At 41.2% G+C, this 26,092-nt stretch overlaps 1 protein-coding gene across 11 annotated transcripts in view; it reads left to right on the top strand.

Annotated features, from left to right (window-relative positions):
- The first annotated feature begins 809 nt into the window (after positions 1–809).
- The window catches only part of OSBPL9 (oxysterol binding protein like 9), a 148,812-nt gene continuing 123,529 nt past the window's right edge, over positions 810–26,092 (top strand). For 10 of the 11 annotated variants that reach the window (XM_003340073.4, XM_003340074.4, XM_016429774.2 and 7 more), the window contains exon 1: positions 815–964. In XM_003340073.4, the coding sequence (XP_003340121.1) occupies positions 854–964 (111 nt within the window). In that variant the 5' untranslated portion in view covers positions 815–853. Of the gene's footprint in view, positions 965–26,092 lie in introns of all 11 variants that reach the window. The other variant, XM_001362475.4, reaches the window with a different exon arrangement.

The following is a 26,092-nucleotide window of genomic DNA, read 5'->3' as shown; positions in this document are numbered from 1 at the left end:
TGCAGAGCCCGCTTTAAAGGATTGTCGGGTGTTTCACTTAATACTAAAAGGGTCCTCACAGGGCATCTATCTAGTACTAACCCTACGTTTTACGGCCGATTTAAGCCCAGACAAGGTGGTCTTGTCCTGAGGGAGGGTTTAAGAGGCACCTAAGTGGGGGATAGAGCTGGAGTGAGGGAGAGCTGAACAAAATCCCCTATCGGACACGTGGCTGTGTGACTTTGGGCAAGTCACTTAACCCGTTTGCTTCAGTGTTCTCGCCTGGAAAATGGATTAAAATCTACCAGGGCTGTGGTGAGGATCCAGTGTGATAACCTTCAAGCATGCTATAATTATTATATATTAAATAGTTATAATATTGTCCCCACTGAGCTCAGGTCTCTTCTGCCTAACTTGTAATTCTGAAGGTATCACGAGATCGCGACAAGATCACAGATCTCTGAGGCCGGCCACCCAGTCCCACACCTTTTTTTTTCCTCCTTTTTGGAGGAGTACCCAAAGCCGTCTATAGAGTGCCGGAGGCGGGATCTGAACCCAACTCTATTGACTCCAAGGTCAGAGCTGTTCATAATGTTGGGCATTTTGATCCCTCCCTCCTCCAAGGGGCTCTAGTGAGAAAAGCCACTTGGAGATCTTTCTCTAAAAGAGCCCGAGGGATCCGCAGTTTTCCCTAGCTCTTTCTGCTTCCCGCTCACTCCCTTCGAGTCCTTAGGCCCCGCCTCTAGCCGTTTGAGCCCGCCCCAGCTCCATTGGCCCTTCCCCCTCCGGGCCCATCCTTGTCCCCGCCCCTCCAGCCTCAAGCCTATATAGGCGCGTGACGTCAGCCCGTTTGTTGTCATTGGCGGCTCCCAAGATGGCGTCCATCATGGAGGGGCCGCTGAGTAAATGGACCAACGTGATGAAGGGCTGGCAGTACCGCTGGTTCGTGCTGGACTATAATGCGGGGCTGCTCTCCTACTATACGGTGAGGAGGAGGCCGTCCGCTCCGACACGAGCTCGGCCTAGACGTGGGGCCCGGCTCTAGGGTGGGGGGGTGTTGCCGGGGAGTTGGGGTTGCTATGCTGGGGGCTCGGCGCGAGCCGGGGTGGGGGGTGGGGCCTGGTGGCCTTCGGCCAATGGGAAGCGGTTACGTAAGGGCGCGGCCAATGAAGAAGCTAAGACCTCGAGATTTATGGACGGGGCGTGGGGTGGGGTCCTGAGGCCACTGAATCGGGCGGGGCTGAATGTTTGGATGGGAATGGGATACCACTTTGTGTGTGTGGGGCTAGGGTCAGCCATGCTCCTTAATTTCCCAGCTGTTCGTCATGAGGGAGCCCGAAGCATCTGCACCCCTCCCCCAATTCTAGGGTTGCTCCTTCCCAGGCCTCCCCACCAGAGTCTAGATGAGCCGGAGGTCGCGCCGGCCCCTAAGTCATCTCCTGAAATCTCCTTGGGGGATGGGGTGTGGAGGGAGCCCTTGACCTTGGACGCCCCGAGGCGATGGGGACTCCCTCTCTCCGAAGTTCTCCCTGGAGTGGTTGACCCGTTGACCTCCAGACATCCCCATCCCCCGTAACTTGTGAAAACAGCCCTTCTAGCTCAGGTCCTTCACTTGGGGTCCTAGAACTTGGGGGGGGGGAATGCCCCCTTTATTTTAACATAATTGGCTTCCCTTGCCTCCCTACGGCTTTTCTGCCTTTAAAAACATTATTCGGAGAAAGGATGTCAGGGCTTCTCCCCACGGCCAGCAGCCGGGGGTGTCAGGAACTCCCAAAAGATTTAGAACATTTGAATTAGGAGGAGCGTCACCACCTCTTTCTGAGAATGGAGATCCTTATTTACCGCTGTGATGTAAGCCTCGAGGCATGTTCGGGAGGACTCTTTCCCTGGAACTGGAGTAGTGGACTTTAGCTTTTATTGAAGTACTTTCCTGGATGAGTCGCCCTGCTAGGTAGACCGTGGGGATGAAGAGACAACTAGAACTCCTGCCCTTTAGGACCTTGCTCTCTGCTTGGGGAAATTGTGAAGAAGCATAAATACTGAAAGGGGTGGTAAAGTGCCCCATAATAATGATGAAGGAAAACTGAAGTTTTGGTGTAGTTTCCTTTCAAACCATTCTGGGAAGGGCCAGGCTTGAATTTCTCATGAACACCAAGAGAGTTTTGAAAATTTCTTCTGTATTAAGGTATGCTGGTAGGGGAAAATGGTGGAGAAGAGATAGTGGTGTTCCTTTGGAGTACAGATGGGGTTCTAGACAGAACACTGATAACATCTTCTGGGCATTCTGAGTAGTTGTGAGAATTCAGTTCCCTTCTAGATAAAATGAGGAGTTTGGACTTGATCTCTAAGATCCCCTTTGACTTTGAAACTCAATAGTTATAAATAAACTTTTCCCTACTGTCTCTGACAGGGGTCTCTAGTGGTGGGCAAGTAAGTTCTGTAATTCCTTTATGATATTGCCTTTTCTAATATTCCCTCCCTCCCAGTTAGAATTGAATTGTACTGGGGTGGAGAGATTATCCAGGAAAGCTAATTGGTACCATTTTACAGTAATTTGCTCCAATTATTAGTTCCTAATAAGAGGAGCCGGGATGCTTAATGATCTAGCATATCTTGAACGTTTTGGGGGAAAATGGAAGGTGATTCACCTTACTGTTTGTTGCCTTCTTGAGCCTCAGTTTCTTCCTGTAAAATGGGGATAATAATAGCACTTCCCCCACAGGGTTATTATTTGGCTCAAATGAAATAATGCAGGCTGAGCACTTGGCAGATTTTAAAGAGCTCTATAAATGTCTGGTGGGGATGTGTGATTAAGTTGATTATCCAGTTCAGCAAACCTTGGACTGCTTGTTCTCTGCTAGGCCCTGGGGATAGGAAAATGAAAAACACTGCAGGGCCTGTCTTTAGAGTGCTCAAAGGCAAATGGGGAGCCTGGGGGGTTGCTAAGAATTAGTGGTAGTATAGATGATGAAAAATTAAGGTCACCAGGAGAGAGAGAATTGCAAGCTGGTAATTATTTTATTAGTAATAGTGAAATCCTATTAATACTCACTAACTTCAATTTTAAGCTTTGCAAAATCCTATATAGCAGGCTGAAGATTTTCATCTCTTTACAAGTGAGATTAAATGGTCTAAAAGAGAGGGCTTTAAAAGAGTTAGGAAAACCTGGATTCAAGTTCTGCCTCGGACCAGCCTGACTATGTGACTCTGGGCACACATTTAACTTTTCAGCATTCCAGGTAACCCTTAACGCAGAGATTGCTGAATACTCTAGTGCATTAGTAGATTTCTGCATTGAGAGTTCCCCACATCAATGAAATCCCATATCTATAAAAAAAAGTTTTGCATAGTGTTGTTCACAGTGATCTTCAGGTATCCATGCAACTGAGGCTAGTGAACATTAGGTCTAAAATATGGAAATCCTATAATTCAAACCTTTAGGGATCTAATTTTACCAGTAACTTCCACCAACACAGATTGCAAGCTCTCTGCAATTTAGTAGATGGCTTTTGAGATTGCTGTGGTTGGAAAAACTTTTACCCTGTGGGTAAGTAACTTTCTGCTCTGCTTTTCTATCTATATTTATTTATCCAGGATGCTTCTTGGACAGCAGGCATCCTGTCTCAGGAACTGTATGAGGATCTGCCCATGTCCAAGTTCCCCTTTAATAACCTGGCCAGGGTCACTTAAGGTCCTGGGGTAGATGGCTTTAGACAGAAGAAAATCCTGTGACTCAGGTGAATTATTAGGGAATCTGAGGAAGCTCAGCTTGGATAATAATTGGGAAATCTGACTGAACTTCTAGGCTTTAAACTCCATGTAAAGTTTTCATCATCATATCCTTTTGTTACCTGAGTGTGTGCTGAGTCCATGTTTACTGAACTAGTGAGTAAAGAAATTGTCATTAAATAGTCAGTGGTCAAGAGGATGGAGTCTAACTCTGAAATACTTTTCAACCCAAGTGTGTACTTATCCAGGCTTTGGCTAGGGAGCCAAAGTAGTTCTTAAGAGTGACCTTAAGATAGCTATGACCCCTCCTTTTCCTTCTTCTTTGTGAAGCTCTCCCAAGGCTTTTGGATCTCTGACAAATGTTTCTTTGGCCTGTTGGCAGATTCTAACTGCAGCCCAGTATAGTGGCACCCTTACTACATCTTGTCTCTCTGGGCTTCATCCTTTTTTCTGGGATCAGAAGCTACAAAGCCACCCTTGCCAAGAGGGGCAAGCTCACAGTTCTCATTAAGCCTAAGAGAATTTTTTCTTCCTTTTCTTTGTCCTCTCCATTAAAATTTGGGGCCCAGAGAGATTGATTGTGAGTATGTTATACTAATGTGCTCTCACCCCCGTGTTGTAGAAGTGCTAGCACATGAGGGAGAAGGTGCTCATTCATTTAGGGAACCATTGGATGTGTTAGACCAGTGATGGTGAACCTTTTAGAGACCAAGTGCCCAAATTGCAACCCTCATGCTGCATGTGAGCCCCCCCCCCCCTTATTCCAGACAGAGGAGGGAGAAAGCACTCCCATAGGGTTGCTGGGCAGAGGGGGTGGCCCATGTGAGAAATGTCCTCAGGCACATGTGGTGAGGGGGAAGGGAGCAACGCCCTCTGGCACACTAGGGTATTCCATAGGTTTGCCAACACAGTGTTAGACTTTTCTGATCAATATTGAAAAGGACATAAATACATAAAAATGTCACCTCAGGAATTTTAGGTTTTTGGAAGAATAAATCTTGAACTAATTATAGATATATTTTATCATACATATTTCTTTAGAAGGAGGAGGATCTACCTAGAAATGGAAGAAAAAAACACTGAATATGTAATCAGAGTTTAAAGACTTGGGTTGGAGCCCTGGCTTTAACTATATAATTTTGAGTATGCTATTTAACATCTTTGGTCTCAGTTTCCCCATTTGTAAACTGAATGAATGAATGAAAAACGCATTAAGCAAAAGTTTATTCTTTGTGAAGCCCAGGGGATATAAAGAGAAGTCCCTTCCTCTCTAGGAGCTCCATTCTCACATTTTAAGGCATCCTAGAAAGGAGGGCTGGACTATTTATATATAGCTCTGGGTGGTTTTCAAAATCCTTTTTTTCATAGTAGCTGTGTTAGGTCATAGAATACTGACTTTGTAGTCCATGTTGTCTCCTAATGCTCTCAAAGAACCTGTCTAGCTCCAAAATGGTGTGATTCATTTGGCTACCTAATCTTAGGTGATCAGGTTATCTTAGGTAACCTGACAGGAAATAGAATGCAATGAGAATTGAATGGAGGCAGCCAGGTGGTCTCTTTTTCCTTGATTATCTCTCCATATGTGATTTTCCCAAGTATTAAAAAAGATGCTTAATATGATGCAGTGTTGGCTAAAGTCTCCTGATCTGCTTTGTGTTTGTGGCTTTTCAGAGGTCAGAACTGTAAAGGAAAGGTCCTTGGTAAAGAGTTGTCCTTAAAAGGAACTTATTGCCAGAAGTACCCAAATGATTTTGCATTTCAGAAGAGCAAAGATTGAAATCCAAGGACTTGGGTTTCTCTTATACAGGCATAGAAGGTGATCCTAAATCCATAGTCCTAGAATTGCACTCTAGGGAATGACTAGGGAGGAAAGAGGAATGCTGGGAACAGGCACTATAGCTGCAGATTCTATCTCCCATCACCAGTTGCTTTTTGAACATTTCAAACTATCCTAGGGACATTTTTTTAAACCCTTACTGTCTCTTAGTTACAACCTTAAGACAGAAGAGCAAGGGCCAGGAAATTGGGGTTAAGTGACTTGCCCAGGGTAATATAGCTAGGAAGTGTCTGAGACTAGATTAGAAACCCATCACCTCAAGGTCTGGTTCTCTGTCCTCTGAGCCATGGCTCTTCTAGTGATATCTTAAAGTCATCATATCTAAAATGGAACTAATTTATCTTTCTATCCAATACTTAACCTCTTCCATACTTTCTTTAAAGGCTCCACCAATTCTCCAATGTCTCAGGATCATGACCTTGGTATTATCCTGGACTCCTTATTCACCTTCACCTCACTTCTCCATTCATTGGATGACTAACTTGTCATTTTTACCTTCAGATACATTTTTTGTATTTTACCCTTTCTCTCTCTTCATAGTTTATTCACTTTACATTTAAGCTGTGTGTGTCCTTTGTTTCTCCCATTTAAATGGAAGCTTCTTGTGGGTGGATTCTTCTTTATTTTAAAATTATGATTATTTTTTTAATAAAACCCTTACTTTCTGTCTTGGAATCAATATTGTGTATTGTTTTCAAGGCAGAAGTGGTAACGGCTAGGCAATGGGGGTCAAGTGACTTGTTCAGGGTCACACAGCTGGGAAGTGTCTGAGGCCAAATTTGAACCTAGGACCTCCTATCTCTTTGCCTGGCTCTCAATCCACTGAACTACCCAGCTGCCCCCTGCAGCAGCTTCTTAATGGGTCTCCCTGTTTTGACTCTCTCTCCATTCCAGTTCATCCTACACACTGCTGCCAGTGTGATTTATAATTTTCCCTAAGTCTAGCTGTGGCCATGTGACTCCCCTCTAGCTTATTCCAGTGGCCTTCTGTATAATCTTGGTTTTTCCTTTAAAACACCCTTCCCGACCTATCTATCCAGCCTCATTAAGCTCAGGGATCCAACCAAAGTAGCCTTTATTACTTACAACATTGCATTTCACATCTCTGGGCTTTTGTCCTGGACAACCCCCCCAACCCCCCACCCCTTAAGATCTTGAAAGATGTGACAAGGAAATCACTTTAAAAGACTGATATATATTAATTTAAGGTCACCAAGGAATTCAGCTAAGTAATTCCTAAATGAAAACTCAAGTCAGCAGTCAATCTTTTATGGAGTTTAATTACAATAGGAGGAAGAAAGGAATTGGAGATAGAGAGAGAGAAAAAGGGAGAGAAGGGAATAGGGCTTAAATACCCCTTCTGTTTAGGCTGGGCCAAAAGGCCCAAGCCCTTAGATAGCTGGGGCAAAGAAAAAAAAATCAGTCCCTATTACTCACGTGACCAAAATGGAGAAACAAGTCTCAGAGCCCCCACCTTCAGCTTCCTCCAGAGCAAGCTTCTCAGAGCACATTGCCACCACTCCGACCAACTCCTCAACCACCTCTAGTGTTCAGACCCCCCTATCCTTAAGGAAACCATCCAAGTTCCCTCCCCTCAGTCCTCACATCTACCAATCACCTGTCCCTCAATTTCCCTGTGCCAATGGAGGCTCTAGCTTAACTCAGGACCGCCCAGAGGTCTTCTGGCTTTGCACATGTCTGTTGAAGGTCATATTTTCAAATAATTAAATCTTTGATCCTTTGCTACAGCCCTTTCTAAATCCTGTTAACCTGAGTAGGGTAGAGATTGAAATAATTAAATTTTGATCTAGGCTGTAGCCCTTACTCAATCCTGTTAGGACTGAATAGGGTGGAGATTGATTCCAAGTATCTCCATTGTATCAATTCTAAAATCAATCATGACTCAAAGAAATTCCTGTTCTATGCTTAAGCATAGGTCAAAGTCCTTTCCATTGTTCAGCAAAAGGTTTCTGTCCTAAAGTAATCTTAAGAAGGTAGGAGAAGGAACCTCCCATGCCAATGGGGTTCACATTCCAATAGTCAAGACCCACTATCAATAGGAAATTTTTCAAGTATGAAATTTCCCAATGGTGAAATTTCCAACATTTATAAGTCTAAGAAATTTTGAGGTTTACAAAGACATGAAACCTTTCCTGGTCCTACCAGTTCCTAGTATCCTCCCTTCCAAATCACCTTGTATTTCACTACTGTTTTTTGTAGTCTAAGCTATTAAAGCTTAAAACAGCACTAAGACTTTTGGGACATATGTTGCTTCATGTTTATTCACTTTACATTTAAGCTGTGTGTGGCCTTAGTGTTTCTCCTATTTGAATGGAAGCTTCTTGTGGGTTTATCCTTGTTACCTAGCACAGATAACTTAATAAATGCTTGCTCATTCTCTACATCTCCAAATCAAATACAAAATCCTCTTTTTTGGCATTCAAAATCCTTCATGGCCTAATTTGTTCCTCTCTTTCCAGGCTTAGATCTTAATTTCTGCCCTGTACTCTTGGGGCAAGTGATGCAGGCCTTCAGGTTGTTCCATGAATAAAACATTCCATCTCTTGGCTCCCATTATTCTCTGGCTGTCTCCAATGCCTGGAATACTCTTCCCATCTCTCTGCTTACTGGCTTCCTTATCTTCAAGTCCCAACTAAAGTCATCCCTTTTACTAGAAGCCTTTTATTTCCCCCCTTAGTAGTGCCTTCTTTCTAAGATTATCTCCAATTTATCCTGTCTTTAGCTTCCTTATAAATAGTTGTCTACTGGTTGTCTCTTCTGTTAGACTGTGAGCTCCTGGAAGACAGGACTGTCTTTGTCTCCTAAGCACAAGACTGAAACATAGTAGACACTGAATAAATATTGATTAACTGACTTTGTCTTCTACAGCACTACCCTTTTCTACCTGAAAATAATCTTCCTGCATGTTTTTCAGTATTGGTTCCTCCTCCTCCTCCTCTTTCTTCCTAAAAAAGTGAAGATACAGGGTCAACGTGTAGCACAGCGTGAATAAAGCACCAGACCTGGACTTGGGAGGACAAATGTAGCCTTAGACACTTTCCTAGTAGTGTGACTCTGGGCAAGTCACTTCATGTCAATTCCCTAGCCCTTCCTGATCTTCAGTCTTAGAATAAGACAAGAGGTCAGGGTTTTTTTTTTTTTTAAGTAAAGATGCCTTAAGTTTATTCTTTTGCTTTTCTTTTTATTCTTTCTCTCCCTCAGTGATATCTAATCCATTGTCATGCTTTTGTTTGTTGGATTTGTGCAGACAACTCCTAGATCTAAATTTTGAATCTTTAGAATTTAGAGCTAGAAGGGACTTGAGGAGTCCAACTCCATGATTTTATTACCCTTGCCCAGGCCATCTAGCAAGTCTGTTTAGAGGCAGGACTTGAACTTAGGTCTTTTTGCTTATTAACCCACTGGCTCACTTTCTGTAATGACACTGCCAATTCCTGGGTACTCCGGACAAGCAAAATTGAAACAGAATGATGTAGTAGCAGAATTCCAGATTTCTTTTGGTCTCCCACCTTGGCTTCCAATAAACTTCACTGCACTTTCTGTTCACATGGAAAGGAAATACATTATAGAGTTTACTATGCATGTGCACATGAGATTTTTTCCTCATACACCTTGATTAGCTATACAAACCCAGTTTGGGACCTTTAACCTGTACAATGTGTAAGGATAATTTTAGCATTGTGACTTAAAAATCTAAATTAATTGGTCACCAGGGAAAATCCCAAATAATAAAATACCCAAGTCAGCTGAAAATTATGGTGATTTTAATTAATATAGAGAGAAGGAATTAAGGAGAAGAGAGAGAGAGGGAAAAGTTAATTTAAACTGCTCTGGCTCAGGCTGAGCCAGGCAGGAGTTAAAGGCCTTGGCCAAAGTGGCCTCCCTGAGCCCAAGGAAAAAGGAATCAGTCTTACCCAAGTCACCATGAGACTATCTCAAGGAAGCTGACTGAGGGAGCTCCTCCAGACTGAGTTCCACATCTGAACTGGAATCTCCCCTTCTGGCCTTTACATTCTCTTTTTAAAGATCTTTTTCTCTCGTGTCACCTCCCCTAAATTTTCACATCTACCAATCACAGCAGATGCTTTTCTCCAAGATTGTCCATTCTTTAGTTCTCACCTTCGTTGGTTAGATTTTCTCCAGGACTGTCAACTCTTTAGTTCTCACCTTCTCTGGTTAGATTATATCTTTTGAGCTACTTCACACTTCTCTTAAGTTAAGTTCACTTTTTGTTAGTTACTTGACCTTTTTGTAATTAATTTAACCTTTAAGGTACTTAACACCTTTTTGTATTAAGATCTAAAAATAGACTTAGCTTAACAGTTCTAGCTTTACTATAAGGTGAGAACTAAGTACCTTCATTGTTCAATTAGGAGATTACAACTTTATCTTCCCCTAAAGTACTGTCTGAGTAGGGTGGAGTAGTTTTAAACTTCACAAGTGGACAGAGCACTGGACTTGGCATATGATATAATGTGATAGAAATGTTAACTGTTAAATAAGATTCTGGGGAGGAGGGGGTTGGGTAACAGGAGGAGTAACTTTGCCAAAGGTCAAATACACTTTCCTAAAATACTGTTTTTTCATCCTACATTTTTTTTTTACTGAAGGTTTTGGTTTATCGTCCCAAAGACAAAAGTTAAAATTCCCCAACCCAGCATTTAGGGCCTTCTACAACCTAACTGTATCAATCCTATCTTTTAAAATTCCCATTATCAGACAGTATGAAAATTCCATGACTTCCAAGCCAGACTCTGCCCTGGTACCCAATCATGCTGGGCTCAGACCCAAGCTTCCTCCTCCCCATTTACTTACTTTTATATTACTGCCTTACTTTTCCATTTGTATCCCACCTGCTTGCCACCTTGCTTTGTGCTTCATTCATTCACCCATTAAAAATGGTAGAGAATCGTTAAACCTGATTTTTGGAGGCTATCTAGATGGGTCTGTCTTCAAATATGAATTTCATCTACAGAATTCTTGGGAGATGTCTTCTGGCCTTTGAAAATGTATAGGGAAGGGGACCCCACCACCTCCCAGGGCAGCCCTTCACTGTCCTGCTTGCCCTCATCAGTGTCCTTCCTAAATGTATTCTAGCCTGTGGCCTGATGAAGACCAGCTATAGCAGGATGACCACTACTTGTTTATTCCTGGAATCTCTGCCCCTTTTAATGAAGTCCACAGCTGACTGCTGTTGAGCTTGCAGTCCAACTAAAAACTCCAGATCTTTTTCAGGAGAGCCGATGTCCAGCCATGCTTCACCTCTTGTGCTTAAGCAGCTGATTTATGTAACCTGAATGTAAAACTTTTACATAGATCCTTGTGGATATTTCATTATTCATCTAGTTCTCTAGTCTTCTCCAGATCTTTTGAGGTCTTGATAGAGTCATTCAGTATGCTAGCTATTCCTTGGGGTTTGGTGTCTTTTGCACATCTGAAGAGCAGGGCATCTCTGCCTTTATCCAAGTCCTTGTTAGGTTAAGCAGCCCATGCCAACCACAGACCCTTGGGGCAGTCAGCATCTGTGGCCGAGTTGGCCAGTTAATGTGTAACATTGACTTGTAAACATTGGGATCATAGTCTTAGAACTGGAGGGACCTTGAAGCCATCTGATCCAACACCTTCACTTGTAGAAGAAATTGAGGCCCAAAGAGGTTTAATGGCTTGCTCAAGATCCCAGGGTAGTAAGTAGGAGAGCTGGTCTTGAAAACAACATCCTCAGGCTTCAACCACAGCACTCCACACCCTGGATCATGTTGTCTCTTTATGTGAGTCCCTTCAGCTGTTAGGTAGGAATCCATCTAATTGCACATCTTTTATTCCCTTGCTTTCTATCTTCATAAGAGTACTATGGACCCTTTGTCAAATGCCTGTCTAAAATTTAAACTAAATCTGTAGCTTACCCATGGACTGCTATTCAATTGTCCTAAAAAGGAGAGTTCATTTAGTGTGACCTTTTGAGGTCAAGCCAGCACTTTGTATTAACTGCTTTCCTTTCAGTAAGTCATTTCTTAATTTATTCTAGGAATCTAAAGCAAGCCCAGCTTGTAGTTTATAAATTCCATTCTCTTCCTTTTTGCTTTCTTCCAGACTTGGCACATTGTTAGTGTCTGTCTCTCCTTTCAGTTAGGACTGACTTTGTCCTAGCAGTCACATCTCCAGTTATTTCTGGAGGGGAACTGCAGTTCACGTGGGTCAGATGGTTGGAATTCCTTAAGGACAGATAGCTCACTGCTTTCTTACTGTCTCATTGTCCTGGAGATCAAGATAGTGTTAGTCATTTTTATTCTGCTCTTACCCACAGCAAGAAAATGGAAGCAAGATAAGATTGGGGCTCAAACCAAAACAGTTCTGTTGTCCTTAGCTTCTCTCACTTGCTTTGGTGCCTTCTGGATTCTGACAGGTCTGGCAACATTCTGCAGACTCAGAGTTATGCCATTATAATATTCCTCTTATCTTTTCATTTTGCCTTTGTCTCTTGTACGTATCTTCTTTAAGAGCTGAACTTATCAATCAGTTCCCTGGGTATCTCAGTTCTCTGGGTATCGACATCAGTCTCTTTGGACAATAGCCACTTTTCCTTTTCACAGAGTTATTTGCCTTTGTCTTCAGAATTTTATTCTTGCAAGTTTTCTGTCTCTCTTGTAGACTTTTAGGCCATGAAATCCTCCCTATCCTTTTTTTTGCAATCTGCCTTCCCAAATCTGGTGTGCATGTATAAGTGAAGAAGTATGCATTAAATGCTTCCTAGATCCCAGGCACCTTGCATACAGGTATAAAAGGTCAGCCTCCCAGGAGCTTCCATTCTAGGAGGTGAGGATAACATTGCAGAGGAGTGATTGGGGAGGAGGGCCATTTGGGTCTGGGAAGTCACAGAGACGACAGTGGAATAAGAGGCCAGTTGGCAGGCAAGTTCTTTCCCAGAATGGTCATGGGTTTGATTGCTTCTCTCAGAGCAAGATGTGGGAGGGGGACAAATGCAGGCTACATGGCCAGAGTTCATCATGGAGGCTCTATCTGTGGTGGCTACCCACCCCTTAGAGGGGATAGACCTTTCGGATAGTGCTGGGGTGCCCAATCTGAGTAAATTGCAGCCTGTGTCTGACTTCGTTTCTTGCCAAATCATAAATTCTAGGATTCAGTTATCACATTCTCTTCAAGATTCTCTTCCTTTCCACCCATTTAGTGATATATGACCTTGGGCAAATTAGTCTTCCTAATTTACTCTGTAAGTATAAAATGAATGAAATGGTGTAAATGATGGCCCTCCCAATTCTAAGTTCCTGGGGAAAATAAGGAGAGCAGAACTGAAATGGATTTCTTGCCAACAGCTGGCCTGGCCTGGCTTTCCTTCCTGCAGTAGAATGTAATAATTTGGGGAAGAATATAAAGAGGGAGATTCCTTTCCTGAAACAAAATGGTATTTATGAGGAAATGTATATCATGTTTCTAAACACAAACAACTTGAATATAGAAAAGAACACTGTAGAAATGATTTTAGGATTAAATCCCACACTACTGCTAGAAGAGAAGACCAACTCCTAAAGCTGGCCAAAAGAGGAATTATTTTACTTGGGTTTGTCTTGGAGTTTTCTGAATTCTGTGTTGTTTATGTTATAGTATCCAGATTGTTTATAATAGTTCAATAAATGTTTATCTTCTTGTGTAGTGTTGCTTTGGTTTTTATAATAGCTCTTAATGGTTTAGAAGCACTTTATATGTTTTCTCATTTGTTCCTTACTAGGTCAGGGAGTGCAGGTGTTATCCTTAGTTTACAGGGGAGAGGAAGGGAGAAGGGAGAGAATTTGGAACTGAAAATAAAATTGAATTAAAAAAATATGACTCATAGATGATTAGCAATAACTAACATTCAATGCTTTCAGGTTGTTTGGCCTGAATTATTTAATTTCATCCCCAAAACATCTTCATGAGGTAAGTACTATTATTATCCCCATTTTACAGATGAAGAAATTGAGGCTCAGAGAAATTGTGACTTTCCCCAGGATCACAGCTAGTGAGTGAGATATCTCAGCTCTTTTGATGCTGTCTAGTGCTCATTCCTCATTGTATAGGTCATAGAATCATATACTTAGTGCTGGAAGCATCCTAAGAGGTCATTTATCTCTGGCATTTTTACATATGAGGAAATTGAAGCCCTGAAGGGTCAAATGATTTGCTGAGGGTTATCCCATGGTAGGTGACTTCTTTGAATCCAACTCCCTGCCCCCTTTACTTATCTGTGAAGTCAGCAATCATTAATTGCTGACTATAGACTAGACCCATGTTGGCAAAATGGTGGCACTCATGCTAGAGGGAGCCGCTTTCCTTCCCCCTCTCCTTGTGTGCCTGAGGACATTTCTCCCATGACCCTCCTCTCTTCCCAGCAACCATTGGGAGCACTTCCTCCCTCCCCTGTCTGGGGTAAGGCAGGGGGCTCACATGCAGTGTGAATGTTGCAGTTTGGGCACTCTGTCTCTAAAAGGTTTGCCATCACTGGACTAGGCCATGCTAAGCATTGAAGATAGACTATCTGAAGGCCTTCCTGGATGTCTTTCTATACTATGCTGGGATAGACAAATGACATAACTTTTTCTGATGTTTTTCATTGGGATTGGGTTTGATGCATTTTCTAAAATTGTTTGTGGAAAAGAGCTCAACTCCACCCCCAAACGTATAGCCTTTAGAGCTAGACAGAATGGCCAAAATCTCGTTGGAGATCCCTGGATCAAGATCCCTGGGAGCTTCTTGAAAACAGATACTATTTGGGGGCATTTCTTTGTAACCTCAGTGCTTAGTACAGTGCCTGGCACATAATAGGTGCTTAATAAATGATGATCAATCCACTCTAATAGAGTATCCACATTTTACAGTGAAAATCATAGCAAGGCCCACATATCTGGGGACCTTGGAGACTTGTCTCCTGTAAAGCAAGAGTATTGGCCTAGATGACTTCTCCAACTTCTTTCAGTTTTAGGGTCCCAGTAGAGGACTGGCTGTCTTTCTGCCTTGAATCCCTTGTCATGTGACCAGCCCATCTTTTTCCTGGCATATAATAATTTGAAGATCTTTTGCTCCTCTTATCCTTTGGACTTTCTTATTGTTTATATGCTGTAGCTTGCTCACAAACATTTGTCCCTTAAGAGGAAAGATCATTGAATGTTAGTGGCAAAAGTTTAGAAACTGGAAGTAGCAATTGGAAATAAAGATTATTTTGCCTTTCCTTCTAGAATCAGCGTGACCAAGGTTAGGCTAGATTGGGGAATGATTAGAGAAAGTATAGGCAAAGCTGGAGAGGATGACCAAAGATCCAATATAAGTTAGGGGAAATCAGCTACCTGGGTGTGTTAGTCTGTAGAATGAATGTGAGAGGGGAAGTTTATTCATTATGGAATGAGAATTCCAAAGAGCACTGTGGAAAGAGTGCACTGAATTGGAGTGGGTTTTAGGAGGAAAGGATTGAGAAGTTTTGGGATGAGAATAGGAGTTGGGAGGAGTGGCCTTTATTCCTAGGTAGTGGATAAGTAATCTAGGGATAGGAGGGCAATTTAGAGGTGGAAGTCTAGTTTTCTAGCCCTCAGTGGGCTAGAAAGAAAGATGGCAGATAAATTAGAATTCGATTACTCTGGATTTCTGCCCTGGGTCTTGGTGGCTTCTCCCAGTGAGGAGAGCAGTGGGTATGAGCATAGCCTGCAGTGTTACTCTATCTCTTTGCCACTATCTCTCAGCATCTTCTCCTTTGTTGAAGTTTACTCTTATGTAAGTCCTAGTGGCTATTGTCTACAGCCCCCAAGTTCATTCTTCCTCTTTTATCTAGGGGTTCAGTATGTAAAGATTAAAATTTAGGGGAGACTGAGGCAAGATGCATCTCATGATGTGAGTGAAATTTGGGTGGGCCTCATGGCCCACCTAGCATGTGCTTCTCTTGCTTGTATTTTCTTTAACCCTTGAGCTTTAATAAACCTCATAAAAATAATACTCCTTGCAGAGAGAAACTCATTTCTATCTTGCCTCAGTCTCCCCTAAATTTTAATCTTTACAAGTATTAGGTGCACCTTGTTCCTATCTTTTTGTACTTGTTTAAGGAAAATTCAGAATTTATGTTGATCTTTTCCCAATTTTATTTTCCTGTTCCTCCATCTTCTCAAATTTCATGACCTTCACCCCACCTCAGTTACACTGGTATGGCCACATTCTAGAGCTCATCATTAGTCACAGATGTTCTCATTTCTTAATTAAACAACAACAACAACAAATCTCATATTTTTCGGCTGACCATAATTTCTTATCCATCTCTCTCTATATCTCACTCCTCTTAAACCAGACCTTCTCTTATACAGCACCTCCAATCTTTTGACTGAAGTATAAATCACCAGTGATTGTTAACAACCAGTAACCATCCCATGGCCTGCTTCTCTAGCCATTAGTACTTTCTCTGTATTTCACTACTGATCTGAATTTCCTTTCTTCCCTTCCCTATGTTTAACTCTAGCTATTGTTCTAATCCCTTACTCACTTTCATTCTTATTGTTATTCATATCCCAACTTTAGATTCTTCCCACCATTCTCACTTCCTACTCATTTGCTGTTGAATGGAGCTGGAATATATTAAAATTTTTGTTATCTAACCTAAACCTGGGGCCTTCACTGCTGCCAAACAATTAAATGTATTTATTCCTCCTTAACTGATTCCTTATCTCTCCACCCCTAGACTTTCTCTTCTTCAAGCCTCTCACATGTCCCCTTCATTCCAGCCTTCTGATGATGAGGGTGACCTCATCAACTTCTGGGAGTCTAATCCTCAATACTATGTGACTCTTTTCCCCTGGACACCAATCCTGTGTCACCAGCTGTCTGTTGATAATTTCATTCTAGATGCCATTTGGTAACTCAAAGTTAACATGCCTAGAACAATTTATTACTCTTTCTTTCAAACATACCTCTACCAGAATTATGTGTGTCTGTCCAGAGTACTCCCTATTCTTCCATTCTTCATGTTTCCTGATGCCGTCATTGTCTTTGACTCCTCATTTACTTCCTCTTTTTGGCTTTTGAAATCCTTCCTAGCTTGACTTGTAACTCTCTTTCCAGCCTCCTCCATTACCCCTCTTTCTGCACCCGCTGTCCAGTTAGACTGCCTTTTTGTTATTTTCTTCTATAAGGCACTCCATCTTTCATCTCCACATCTTTGCCCATACCTGAATGAGATTGAGAATGTTGTGTTGGGGGACACAAATAGAAGAGAAGAGACTGACCTTGTTTTTAAGGAGCTCCCTTTCCAAAGGGGAACACTACACAGACAGGGAGTTTCAATAGCAGTTCAGTTGTAAAGGTCCCTGCAATACATTTCTTTCCCACCTCTGCTTCATTGTATTCTTCACTTCTCAAAGTGTGACTAAAGCAAAGTCCCTCTTGAAGAAGCCTTTCCTGATTCTCCCTCCCTCCTCAAACTGCTGGAGCCTACCTCCCTATTTTGTATTTTACTGTATTGTCTGTATTGTCTGTTTCTGTGTTGCATTATCTCTAGTAAAAGGCTTGATCTGCTCTCCTTTTTGTGTACATGTGTATTTAGTTTTTTGCTTGTCCCCCATTAGAGTGGAAGGTCCTTGAGGGCACAGACTGCTTTTGCCTTTCTTTGCCCTATGTTGGGGAACATATGTGGTGATTAATAAATGCTTATTGTCTTGACTTGAGCCATGAATGGGACTCTGCCCCTGTTGGCTTATTTGGGTCTTTATCTTAGTCTGCTGGGGGTAAAGGGGGTGCTTCCACCAGCACTTCCTAGATACCTCCTGTCTAGCACTCATAGCCCCTCTTTTTGTGTCTTCCCCCATTAGAATGTAAGCTCCTTAAGGGTAGGGACTGTCTTGTTTGCATTTCTTTTTAACCCGGGCTTAGCACTCTTTTGAGCATATTGAAGATACTTAATACTTTCTTGTTGATTGAACTATAGATTATTGGGATACCAGGAAAATGAAGGAAACGATCTCCTTACTCTTAAGGAGTGTCTAGTGATCAGACACTGTGTACACAGAGCACAAGCCAAGTGTAGTGACCACTCTGAAGAAGGGCAAGAGCACTTGGGAAGCTGGGGTTTCTTGTGGCTCCACAACATAGCTTAGGCTATGGGTTTGTCTTCAAATGATTGTTTGAACATTTAGATGGGTAGGAATTCTTCAAAAATTTCTGTGGGTTTGGTAAGATAGTAGCAAACATGCCAGATGCCAAGATGAAATTGATGACCACCATTATGACCTGGCATTTGCCATTCATCCAACCATATTTTTTATTTTTTTTTAGTTTTTAGTTTAGTTATTTTTTTTAAACCCTTACCTTCTATCTTAGAATCAATATTGTAGATTGGTTCCAAGACAGGAGAGCTGTCAGGGCTCTTCTGGGGATTAAGTGACTTGTCTGGGGTCACACAACTAGGAAGTGTCTGAGGCCAGATTTGAACCTAGGACATCTGTCTCTAGGCCTGGCTCTCAATTCCAGCTGAGATACCCAGCTTGCCCCCGTTTTTTAGTTTTATCAGCAATCAGGCATGAGCAAGCATCAAATAGTGTGTTCACATTGAGTTTTAAGAACTGTTTAATTTTTGTATTGCATTTAGCAATTAATTATGCCATTTCAGTCTTCTTTGGGTTTTAACCATAACTAAATTCCTTAGTCTCTCATACCCTTTCTATCAAGTTGCCTTCTTTCTCTGGGCCTCAATTTCCTCATCTGTAAGAAGAAGGGTTTGTAATAGATTATTTCTAAACTCCCTTTCAGTCCTAAAACCTATGGTCATCCGAAAACAAATGTGCCTTGCTTTTATCAAACTTTGATTAAGAGAAAATGGAGTTTGCAAAATTGGCAAATTAAGGGAGGATTATTTGGTTTTCAAAAAGATTCATTTACTTTAAATAGTTAATATTGAATTAAATTTGTAGTTAAATAATTCAGCAAATGTTAACACCTACCACATTCTAAGTGCTGAAAACATAAAGATAATTCTTGCCTTTAGGGAACTTGTATTTGACCACTTATAGGATTCTTATAGTACTAACTCATTATATTTAATGCATATAGCTTTATGGTTGGCAAAGTGCTTTATATACATTGACTCACCTGAGCCTCATAGAAGCCCTGAGAGGCCAGGTCACATTATATTCATATAGACAGGGTCTATATGAAATGATTTGCAGGGTAGGGCACATCCAGTCTGTGTCTGAGACATATTTAGAAAAGAAGTTTTCCCAGTTCCCATCTTTGACCCTCCATTTTGCATCATACCATGTGAGATCTTCTGCTCTTGTCTTCCAATTTACATTTTAGCCTTTTCCCACATTCCTACTTTTGTTGCCCTCCAGAGGTACTTGAGGTTTTCTAGTTCTGTGCTTTTTTCAGGCCAGCCCTTTAGCCTGGAATGGCTAAATGTGTCTTCAGCTGGTCATTCAGCAGGCATTAATTGTTTACTGTGTATCAGGTACCATGCTTTGTTCTAGGGTTCAAAGAAAGGTAAAAGACAGTTTCTGCTGTAGAGGATCTCACATTCTAATGGAGAGACAACATGATTATGTATGCATATCTAAATTATATAGTGTAAAAGGGAAATAATCTCAGTTGAGAAACCATTGGCAGCTGAGGAGACCAAGAAAGACCTCCCACTGAGGGTAGGCCTTGCCCTGAGCCTGAAGGAATCTAGGAAAGCTGGGTAAGAGTTGGAGTGAGAAGGGAGAACACTTGGGGAATGGGGGACAACCAGTGCAGAGGCACAGAGGTGGGAGGACAGTCCTCATTGGTGGACGTGAGTGTTGGGTTTTTACCCTGCCATCTTAGAGGACTGAAGGGAGTTTGTGTATTTAGGAGGGAGATGCTCCAGGCCCACTGTATCTACAGATGCAAAAATTGTGAACTTGATTAAATCTGAAACTTCAACTCTTGTGTTTTATGGTGAAGAAAATGGGAAATCTTGAGTTTGTAGTCCAGCCACATCAAATATTGGCCTGTTTGCGCAGGGAACTAGGCAGAGAGATATGAAGGGTTCTTTGATTCTAGTTAATTGTAGGTACTGACTTTTGGTATTGATGTAGGTGCTCATTTCCTTGTCTCTGACTTCTTTAGAATGGAACATTTTGCAGATCTTGTAAGTTGGTTAATTCCTCCCTGGTGCACTATTTGAAAGTTAACCTCTCCAGAAATTTAAGAAATTCCTACTTTTTAGATTACTGCTGAGGTCATTGTAGCTTCTTTTTCATTTTTGGTTCACTCCCTGTATAGTCATAGGGATCTGATTGAAGATTTTTTTAGATCAGTTCCCAAATAACTTGTGTCATAACTGACACTTTAACACTTTTATATAACTTTTGCCTGACTTTCTAACTTTGTTTAAAAAATTATTTCAAGATATCAAATCTGTTCACCTTTCCTCTCCTTTTCTTCCCCTCCCCAAGTTCAGGCTAGTCAAGGAAGTCAGTGTATTTTTGGGTTAAAATTTTCCTAGTTAAATTTAAAATATCACTCTCTGCTCTTTTTTATTGAATATCAGTACGTTTGCAAGGTACTTTACATGACAAGGTTTCTGCTTCCTCTGGTTTTGTTCTGAACTTGCATTTGGGTAGATTGAGCTTAAATATGATTGTCACTTGTGGGGAAGCCCTGCATTCAACAAAATAGAAAGCAGCAGGATTTAGCAATTTGGTCCAGCAGGAAGCCCAAACACTAAATATTGTGATAAATGCTACTTCTATCATCACTTAATAATTATCATTAAGTATTGAAAAGAACTGAGGTCTGAAAGCATTTTGTAAATCAGTCATATTTCTGCTAGTATCATTGTGGGATAGATTACTAGGTATCTCTATTTTGAAGAGTAGGAAGTTTGAGGCTGGGTAAGTTTGGCTTACTGGGTGGTTGTGAAAATCGAGGGAGATGATGTATGGAAAGCATGATCTAAAAGTGACCTGCTGCTGTCGTCATTAACAGTAGAAGACAGGCTATGATTTGTGCTTGAGGTGCTCAAGAGGAAGAAGTCAGGGCACCACAAGATTTCTGAAGAAGCTGGGCACTGAAGGAAAGAGGGAGAGCTTTCAGTGGGAAGAACTTGTGACTGCTTACTGCCCCCCCCCAACTCTTTGAAAAAGTGAAGGAAGGAAGCATTTATTAAGTCCCTATTATGGGCAGAACACTGGGGATACAAATAGAAAAGCAAGATATCCCATCCCTTGCTCTTGGGAAGCTTCACAGTCTAATGGGGATCTGAGAGGACATTTCTGCGGCAGATTTTTTGGAAAGGCCTCAGTGATCCTCAGGGTGTAATGGCAGGGGGTTGACATCAATGTTTCATAGGGCCAAAGATGGCTTTCTTTGCAAGTTCTTTTTAGTGCTGTTGCTATTGAGTGCCAGGGACTGTAGTCGCTGTAGAGGCTGTTGGCAGCTCTCATTTCCTTAAGGGTTGTTCCCCTGTATGATAACTGTGGGGGTCATACTGAAAGCAGGGCCAGTGATTTGGGACAGGGCTCTGGTAATTTGTGGGGCTCTGAAGTACAGATCTGGGGGGAAGCTGGGGTTAAGCTGTGGTAGTGGGCAGTGGTTTGACCCTCCTTTCCCTACTTAAGAGTGTCAGGTTGATTCAGTTAGGCTGGTTTGCTTGCTCCTTTGGTGGTAGCGGGAATGGCTAGCTCTAACTCCTTTTCCATAGTGGCTGTTCCCTTTGATAATAGCTTTAGGAGTTAGATTGGAAGAAGAGCTGGTGGTTGGGGACACTTATTATTCCTGGGTTCTTGGGCTTATTTGCCCATGAGTGATATTTGGTCAGCAATTGGTACCTTTCTTAGTTTAGCACAGTGCCTAGAATATAGTAGGTCCTTAATAAATGGATATTGACTGACTTAATAACTAGTAGTTATGATGGAAACTTGCTCCACTTAGTTAAGAGTGTGGGATCTGAGCTGAGGGCATCTCAAGTGCTGAAAGAACTCAGGAAATTTGGCTTGTTTAAGCTCTAGAGAGAGAGTCTGCAGAAGATGGTAGATTAGAGGCAGCAGACCCTCTACAATATTTCTCTCCAAACAACTTTAAAATAGCAAATTAAATCAAATTCTGGAGCAACACAACCAACAAAATGTGGAGGACATATTTCCTGCCCAAGACAACATAAAAGGAGACAGAGAGAGGTCTCTGACATTGGGATCAGGGCTGGCCTAGAGTGCATATGACAACACCACTAGCTATGAGCTTTGGAGGTGTTTATAGCAGAGTAGCAGTTGGGGAATCTCTTAGCCCATAGATGGGGATTGGCAGTCTGATCAGAGAAAGATTACAGGAGTTGGGAGGGGAGGGAGTGGAGAAAATGTGGAGCTCAAAATTAAAAAAAAAAAGTTAATTAAAAAAATTTTAAGTTATTGAGAAAAAAATAAAAATTAAGTATTAAAAAATTGTTTGACCATCTGAAAGCTGTGATTGAAACACATATTTTAAGAGATTATCAAGGAAAACTGTTGATATCTTAGTACCAGATGGCAAAATAGAAATTGAAAGAATCCACTGATCACCTCCCAAAAGAAGTCCCTAAAGGAAAATTCCCAGAAATAGTACAGCCAAAATCCAGAGCTCACATAGCAAGGAGAAAATACTGCAAACAGTCAGAAAGAAGCCATTCAGATATCAGGGAGCCACAGTCAGGATCACACAAGATCTAGCAGCTTCCATATTAAAGGAACAGAGGGATTGGAATGGAATATTATAGAAGGTAAAGGACCTAGGATCACCATTAAGAACAACCTACTCAACAAAACTGAGTATAATACTTCTGGGGGAACATGGATATTTAATGAAATAGAAGACTTTCAAAGTTTTTCTGATGAAAAGACCAGAGTGTATAGAAACTTTGACATTCAGAAAGAAGACTCAAGAGAAACATAAGAAGATAAACATGAAAGAGAAATAAAAAGGAACTCTCTGAGGTATCACCTCACACCTAGCAGATTGGTTAACATGACAGCAACGGAAAGTAATGAATGTTTGAGGCAAAGTTGGGACATTAGTTTATTGCTGGTGGAGTTGTGAATTGATCCAACCATTCTGGAGGGCAATTTGGACCCATGTCCAAAGGGCGATAAAAAACTGTCTGCCCTTTGATCCAGCCATAGCACTACTGGGTTTATACCCCAAAGAGATAATAAGGAAAAAGACTTGTACAAGAATATTCATAGCTGCACTCTTTGTGGTGGCAAAAATTTGGAAAATAAGAGGATGCCCTTCAATTGGGGAATGGCTGAACAAATTGTGGTATATGTTGGTGATGGAATACTATTGTGCTCAAAGGAATGATGAACTGGAGGAATTCCATGGGAACTGGAACAACCTCCAGGAAGTGATGCAGACTAAAAGGAGCAGAATCAGGAGAACATTATACAAAGACCAATACACTATGGTTCAATCGAATGTAATGGACTTCTCCTAGTGGCAATGCAGTGATCCTGAACAACTCAGAGGGATTTACGAGAAAGAACACTATCCACATTCAGAGGAAAAACTGTGGGAGCAAAAACACTGAAGAAAAACAACTTCTTGATCACATGGGTCAAGGGGGATATGATTGGGGATGTAGACTCCAAATGATCATCCTAGTGTAAACACCAACAACATGAAAAAAGTTTTTGACCAAAGACACATGTAAAATGCAGGTGGAATTGCACATTGGTTATGGGAAAGGGGGAGGGGAGGGAAAGAATATGATTCTTGTAACCAAGGAATAATGTTCTAAATTGACTAATTAAATAAAATGTAAAAACAAAAACTAGATAATTTAAAAGTTTAGGAGATGAATAGGATTTTAGAAAAGTTAAGATATGTTAGACCTCTGGACAAAATTAAATGGGAATGGAAATGAGTATACCTTTTTCTTAGCTGTACATAGCACTTTCATTCCATAATTGATAAATGGTCAAGGAACATGAAAAGATAGTTGTCAGAAGAAATCAAAGCTTATCTTTAGTCATATAAAAATGCTCTAAATCACTATTAATTAGAGAAATGAAAATTAAAACAACTCTGAGGTACTATTTCACACCTGTCAGATTGGCTAACATGATGTCATAGAAATGGAAAATAACAAATGATGGGGAGGGAAAAAATAGGCATACTAATGCACTATTGTTGGAATTAATTTTGTTATTGATATAGTAAACTTTGAACATAGTTTTCCTAATATTGAACTGGCCTTGCATTCCTGGTATAAATTCCATCTGGTCATACTCTTGTGCTATAACAAATAGTGAGCAGGATGGTTTCAGAAAAACTTGGGAAGACCTATATGAATTGATGCAAAATGAAGTGACTATTACACGGAAGTGGTTTTACTCTATATCAGCAATATTGTTTGATCAAATGTGAAAGATTTAGTTACTCCGAACAGTACAGTCATCTAAGACAGTTCTCAAAGATTCATGATGGTTTTTCTTGCTTTCCATTTTTTTGCAACATGGAGAATATAGAAATATGTTTTGCATGTTTTCACATGTTTAGTTTGATATCCTATTACTTGCTTTCTCAGTGGGTGTGGGAGGGATAAGAAGGAAGAGAATTTGAAACTCAGAATTTAAAATTTTAAAGTTAAAAATGGTAAATAAAAAGCAAGGAAGTTTATTTAAAAAAAAAGACCTGCAGAACTCTTGTCTTTTTTATGATATATATGTATGTAAGTAGGATGTGATCTCTTTAGAGGCCTCAATCCCAAGGCACAGGGCCTAGAGCTCATATGGATCTTTGAGACCACAGTTCAAACCTCCCTACTGAAGAGGATATTGAAGTCCAAAGAGGTGGCATACTTACCTGCAGTCACAGACTTAGGAAATGTTTGCATTCATCATTTGCAAAATAGCCTACAGAAAAGACTTTTTAAAATACAGATATGTAAAAATAGATATCCTTAACTCTTTATCTTGTGTTCCCTCCATCTTTGGTTTTCTTTTCTCTTGAATAGCTAGGCATCGTCTAGGAGAGATTGGATAATTTAAGAGTTTGATCCTTTAGTAAAGAAGGCTGATGAGTTGCTATATAAGATCACTTAGAAAAGATGTGGTTTCAACTCCCTTTTCCCTTCCTCCACTTTTCCACTGTTCCAGCATAGTGTAGGATTAGTCACACATGATTTTTCACTGCGTTGCATTGTTCATTTCAGTAAAGAAATACAGAGTTGCAGAAGTTGGCAGAATTCAGTGTAGTATTTTCTGGGATTGATGATTCAGTAGGTAGAGAATGGATAGCAACTTTTTTTCTTCCTCTGCTTATCATTAGTTTAATCATTGCTACTTCTGATTAATGCTGCTGTGGATTTGTGTTGCAACAACACTGAACTATGCAATTTTTTTTAAACCCTTACCTTCCATCTTAGAATCACTACTGTGTATTGTTTCTAAAGCAGAAATGTGGTATGGATTAGGCAATGGGGGTTAAGTGACTTGGTCATATAGCTAGGAAGTGTCTGAAGTCATATTTGAACCCAGGACCTCCTGTCTCTAAACCTGGCTCTCAGTACACTGAGCCACCGGGATGCCCCCTGAACTATGCAATTTTTAATTAAAATTTCTCACGAAAAAGATACTTCCCCTCCTTACTCTTTGGGAGAGGAGGGGAGGGAGGCCCACAGATATGGCACATTTTGTATATTGCCAACCTTTGTCAATATATTAATTAGTTTTGCTTAATTAGTTTAAGTTTTTCCCTCATCCTCATTTTCTTTTTTTTCTTTTTTGTTATAAAGGATGGCTTTTGGGGCACAGATTTGGGAAAGGATTTCAGGGAGCAATTTAGGTGATTGAAAAATAGAGTACCAATAAAACTTATTTTAAAAATTTCTCTTGAATAATAGCTTACATCTGCAAAGCACATTCAGTTTTACAAAAGTCTTTCCTTAGAGCAACCTTGTGAAGCTGCCCCTCAGAGCTCTGTCCCGAGTTGTCTTCTCTACTCCTTTTTTACAGTACTTCATGTGATCTCATCAACTCATATAGATTCAGTTGTCAGCTTTGTTATGATCATTCTCAAATGTGCTTATCTGGCTCTAACTTCTCTGCTGACTTCTAGTCTTCTATCTCCAACTGCCTGTTGAACATCTCCAGCTGGATGTTCTATAGACATCTTAAATTTAGCATGTCCAAACTGAATTCATCATTTCTCCTTCAATCTCTCCCTGCTTCCAGTCTTCCTTCTTACTGTGGAAAGCAGCACTGTCCTCCCCATCCCACAGGCTCACAACTTAGGTGTTAGCTTTGAGTCCACCCTCTCTCTCACCTGCCATATCCATTCTGTTGCCAAGGCCTGTTGATTTTCCCTCTCTCAGTTCTCTTGAATACACCCCTTTTTCACCTCTGATCTTGCCACATCCTGGTGTAGGCTCATCACCCCACACTTGCACTGTTGCCACAGCCTGCTGGTGTGTCTCTCCTCAATCCTTCCTCCACTCAGCTGTCAAAAGTCATCTTCCTAAAGCACAGGTATGGCCATGTTCCACTTCTTCCTCCCCAATCAGTAAATCTCAGT

Source organism: Monodelphis domestica, chromosome 2, assembly GCF_027887165.1.
Source record: "Monodelphis domestica isolate mMonDom1 chromosome 2, mMonDom1.pri, whole genome shotgun sequence".
Classification (NCBI taxonomy): domain Eukaryota; kingdom Metazoa; phylum Chordata; class Mammalia; order Didelphimorphia; family Didelphidae; genus Monodelphis; species Monodelphis domestica.
The sequence above is the reverse complement of the archived record's forward strand: the minus strand, read 5'-3'. Positions and strand labels throughout refer to the sequence as shown.